This window comes from Penaeus chinensis, chromosome 27, assembly GCF_019202785.1.
Source record: "Penaeus chinensis breed Huanghai No. 1 chromosome 27, ASM1920278v2, whole genome shotgun sequence".
In the NCBI taxonomy this organism is placed as follows: domain Eukaryota; kingdom Metazoa; phylum Arthropoda; class Malacostraca; order Decapoda; family Penaeidae; genus Penaeus; species Penaeus chinensis.
In genome coordinates, this window is record NC_061845.1 from 24,800,735 (window position 1) to 24,805,734 (window position 5,000).

General features: G+C 37.8%; 2 protein-coding genes across 4 annotated transcripts in view; one reads left to right on the forward strand and one right to left on the reverse strand.

Moving 5' to 3' along the window:
- Window positions 1-318, reverse strand: part of LOC125039447 (stromal membrane-associated protein 1-like) — a 27,755-nt gene extending 27,437 nt beyond the window's left edge. For both annotated transcript variants that reach the window (XM_047633383.1, XM_047633382.1), the window contains exon 1: window positions 127-318. In XM_047633383.1, coding sequence (XP_047489339.1) covers window positions 127-244 — 118 coding nt within the window. In that variant the 5' untranslated portion in view covers window positions 245-318. The remainder of the gene's footprint in view (window positions 1-126) is intronic.
- A 774-nt stretch (window positions 319-1,092) lies between these two features.
- LOC125039448 (longitudinals lacking protein-like) overlaps window positions 1,093-5,000 on the forward strand; it is a 15,366-nt gene continuing 11,458 nt past the window's right edge. The window contains exon 1 of one of the 2 annotated variants that reach the window (XM_047633384.1): window positions 1,093-1,237. The gene's annotated coding sequence lies outside the window, so the exon portion shown is untranslated. Of the gene's footprint in view, window positions 1,298-5,000 lie in introns of both variants that reach the window. The other variant, XM_047633385.1, reaches the window with a different exon arrangement.

Sequence of the window (5,000 nt, forward strand, 5' to 3'; positions counted from 1 at the left end):
GAAATGTCAAATGTTTTCAGGCTTTCTCGTTGGAAGAGAGAGAAATACTAGCAACCGAGAGCAAGATAAACAAAAATATATAAGCCTATGTAGGCCTCCCCGTCTTCCCCTTCATCTCACTCTTACTTTTAGCATCACAGTCGACACAGTATTTGTTGTCCTCGTCCTTGAGCAGTTCGGTGAGGATACTCTGGCATTTCTCCTGAACGAGTTTATTTTTCTCCCTCTCGGATAACGTGGCCATTATTTCCCCTTTTCTCCAACTTCTGTCAACAACAAGGACAATATGGCCGACTATAGACGACACGAACACCTGCCGCCGAGGAGATCCGATCCCCTTTCGTCGACGCCTCGGTTTGGTTGTTTTTCAATGAGGTGGATATTTAATCTTATGGGTTTCTTATTCAAGTTTTTCTAGTTGTTAATTATGTCTTTTATTGTTGTTGTTTTATCAAATTTATGAAAAGATAAGATTCTTTATCACCGACGCCTTACAAGAATTGTCTTCATGAATATTAGACTAATTGATATTTTCGGCGATAAATCTAAAATATTTGGATTTATCTATTATACCTTCATGCTTTATTATGCGTTTTAACCTTATCTACTTGTGTTTTTATGCTTTTGAGCGTGCCGACGAAGAGATCCGATCCCTTTTGTCAACGCCAAGAGAGGGTTGTGTACTGCACGGGGGACTGTTTCATTTTTCGGGTATTATCTCCACATTCTTAATTAGTAATTACGTTCTCTTCCCTTTGTTCGGAAGTCTGCATGGACGGAATGAAGTGTGAGGGTACGGATTCAGTACGACTGTAATTGTTTTTCGGATATTCATCAAATAATCCACTCTATTTTCCTGGTAACATTGCAAATTAATTTGAATCATAATAATCGCCTCATCTTCTCTTAGAAAAGTATCTGACAAATCCATCGCACTTCAAAATAACATAAAGAGACAAAATAGCGTCATACTCTCGTTATAAAGACTCCCCAAAGTGGAAGTCAATCCTCCTCTCCCCTCCCTCCCGGCGTCTATGGCAACTAGCCAATCAGAATCGAAAATCATAAGCGGGGCAGAATACCGACCAATCAAAACCCGGTATTTCGAGTTGTGCTGGAAACCAACCAATCAGAATCTGGAATCCTGAGCGGGGCGGAAAATTGGCCAATCAACTCTGAGCTTCCGACCTGACGTGTGTTGCTGTAAACATTGTGAAGATTTCCTCTCTCAGCGCCGGTAACTCACTCAATTTCACATTAAGTGGTTAATTTCTCGGGTCAAAGGACTTCAAGGCAGGTCAGAGCAGGCGCCAAGGGTGCGAGCGAGGTCAAAAGGGGTCAAAAAGGTGGCCGGGGGAAGGAAAAGAAAGGACGAGACATAATTCGCTCAACTTGGCGCCAGCTGAGGCCAATGTAAAGCTTATATTTTTTTCTGTTTTCCTCCTCTTCTTTTTCTGCCCTTTGGCTCCGGGAAGTGTAGACGGTCTGGTAGATTTCACTTAGCGGGAGTGGAGAAGGGGGTTTTGGTCTCAGCGAGTCTGTAAAAGAGGTGAAAGAAAGTGCATAGCAGTCTATGGTAATGCTAGTGTTTATATTCAAACCCTACAAGTTTTGCTCGAGGAAAACAAAAAAGATAATTACCCTGCAGTTTATATGCTTCCTTCGTTGTAGATTGAATGTGGTGTCCATGTTTTCTCTCATTTTTGCTGAGACTGGAATGGTAGTTTAGATAATTTAATTAGTAGTTGAGTATGACAGGTCATTACATATTCCAGTTTTATGTTGTATTTGGATAAATTAATCATGTTAATGTTTTTTTTTTCTCAATTTCTCTCACTTTTGGTAGGAAATGTACTTGATTGGTTAATACCCATATCAATCTATGTTAAAGAATGAAATGACTATAGATAGCATAAAGGGACTTTTGCAATGTGATTATATTGGCTATAATTTATCCTGCGATCTGTGCTTTGAAAACTTGTGTGCCCTCTGAAGGAAGCACTAGAATATGAATCTCAACAAAGTAGTTCTGCTAAATGTTTATGAAGTAACTTCAGCCTTCTGATACTAAGTCCCAATTACAGTCGTCGGGGCACTTCATTGAATCCACAAATCTGACAGTATGAATCAGAATCCTTCCTTACCCACGGTCATTGCTCCTGTACCCCCATCCACTTACTGGTTTTCCTCCAGTCTCCCACCAGATCAGCGTAGATGTATCTATGCACGGAATTTATTGTGACCTATTTCCTTAATTTCTTACATTATTCTTTGCCTGGGCAGAATAACTAACGTATCCGTGAGTAGATTTTTTCCCACTCGTTATGACCATGTCATTTGATTTTCCCAATGTGAGTACAGTCATTATATAATGATTACTGTATTTCTTTATTAGAGTGTCAAGTGATCACAAACTGGAAAAGATACACACCTCTACATACATATTCTGGCAAAATAGAAGTTAGACTTTTTCCTTTTATGATAAAGATTTTCGGTTTCACATTGCCATATGGTTCAGGGTAAACTTTGCCTGTAAGAGACAGTGTAACAAAATTTAAGACCCTTTTTTTTCTCTGTGGCATTTGCCACTGTGCAACACAAGTAATACTTTGGTATACATTTACATAATAATTGCATTGATATAGAGAAAGCCTAATGGCACCATCATAAGGAGAGGGGAAAAAAAAAACACTCACTGATACATGAAAGCACAAGCAAAGAAAAGTGTCAGAAATTTAAGAAAATAGGTCATAACAAATGTTGCTTGGAGACTAACCCCTTAAAGTTTGGCTGGGGGTTAGAGGGCAGATCCCTTGATGGGGAAATACGGTGATTGGATGGGGGTCTGAGAGCAGAGCCCCTCAGACCCAGAAAATAGTTTGGCTCCATGGCAATGTTTGTAGAATCCCAGGACTACCCCCAAGGCTAGAGTAAGAGAGACTTAGTCTGCATCATAAACAATTACCAATACTTTCACTTGTATCCTGAACTAGTTATTTGTAATGGAAAAGAACAGATTCACTCATTTTAAAACAACAATAATTAAAACAAAATGTAATAATTGCTAGGTTGGCTGGCTGTGTGAAACAAGAAAAATTGCTATGAAAAACTACTAGAATATACATGTTGGGGGTTGTTGCCCTTTGCCAGAGTGTTGACAGTTGCATAGGCCTCACCAGGTAGTACAAGATAGTGGCAATAGCACAACCAGAAAAAATAAATAAGCTACTAGATTTGTTTATAAAACCTTGTGTTCTGACAGTGATTAGTACAAGTGCACTACTTGTATTTTGGACATATTGGGCTTCAAGATCTCTCTTGCAATTTAATCTTTCCATAAGAAAGCAGTCTGTCATTGCTGAGTCATGTATGGGGAAGGTTTTATAGGTTTTGCCAAGGGTACAAAGTGCCAAGGCCACTACACCTCTTTGAATTTTATGCTGATGATTAACAGCCCGTTTTGAAAGCCACTGCAGATAAGCCAAATCAGTGAAGATAATTCTATGAAAAGATGATTGTAACACAAGATTTTCTTTTTTTTCGTTGCTTTTCTTTTCTTCCTTTCTCTATAACTCCTACAAACAAGATTTAGAATTCATTATATAAATTGATGTGGTCCAAATAATACCACTGTTCATTTTCAGTGCAAAGCTGTGTTTTTTGAGTAAGCAATCTATCTGTCGTTCCTCATCCTACACCATTTAGAGACTCATGGGAAATCAAGGTATTAGATAGGAGAGAGACAAAACATTTGATTTCTCAGTATAATGAGATATAATCTATGTAAATTAAATACATACCATGTGCATAGTGATTGCAGTTGCCTCCACCCCTCACAGTGCTACAGCAGTAAGGTCAACAAATATCCTCCACATATATGGCTTGAACTTGTTCATTAGTTGATGATAAACCGCCTAGGTGTATCATTAGTGTATATCCCACATCATCAATATGTATCCTGTATTCAAACCAACACCATAGTCACACATTTTCACAAAAAAGTCTAATTCCATGATGCCATGTTGACCTGTTGTTCAAGGGTAGATTTCATTGACTATTTTCCATTAATGAAGGCCCAAATGTTATTTTCTTCCAAGAGAGGATTCTTTTTTAGTAAAGTGCTCAACAACTTAACCCATCCATGATGGAATGACTTCCTATCACATCATTGTAGATTACTCCACACACTGGGAAGACATTTTTGCATCTTGCAAAGTCGAGCCTGCTCCATGCTGTATGTACTAAACAATTGTACACATGTTTGGCTTAAAACCTCTTTTTAACCTCGAATCTAAACAGTCATTTATGCTCTTCAAAGAGGACAGGGTAATTTTATTTCCCATATATCTAATAATTTCCCTTAATAGTTGGCAACCAATGCACCCTGAAGTTAAGTAAAACCACATCAATAGATAGTTTATCAGTGCATCATTGATTTGACTAATTTATTCATTCCAAATGCTGTCTTGTCATGAAAGTCACATTGTCATGTGCCGAATCTGTATTATAAGAATTTGTTTGATGAAATCATTACAAATAGACATTTCCTAAGACCAAATTATGACTGAAGGAATTTAGCAAGTTTTATTGAGAATGAGGTCAGGTTATCCTCTTGCTTCTCTTACTCAATTCACTGTGTTGAATAGTCTGACTTTCCTTTATAGTTTATTAGACAGGCCAACTCTGACTGTCAAGGGAGACCAAATTAATAGTGGAGTGACCAGATTCAAAGGCTTTTCTCAAATAGACACATATTTGGAAAGCTTTGGTGTTCCTACCTTTATATTGCTCTTGAAACAAACTGAAGACAGGGATTATCATCCATGTTATAAGACATAGGTGCTGTATCTCACGAATAGGGAAGCCATAGATAGAAACTGTACTCCGTAGTTTTTTTGTTGATAAGAAAATCTATACTTGATGACCTTTAAGATATGTCAAATGATTTATAGATACTTCAGAAAGATATCAATCTAATTAGTTATTTGAATGTTTTCATT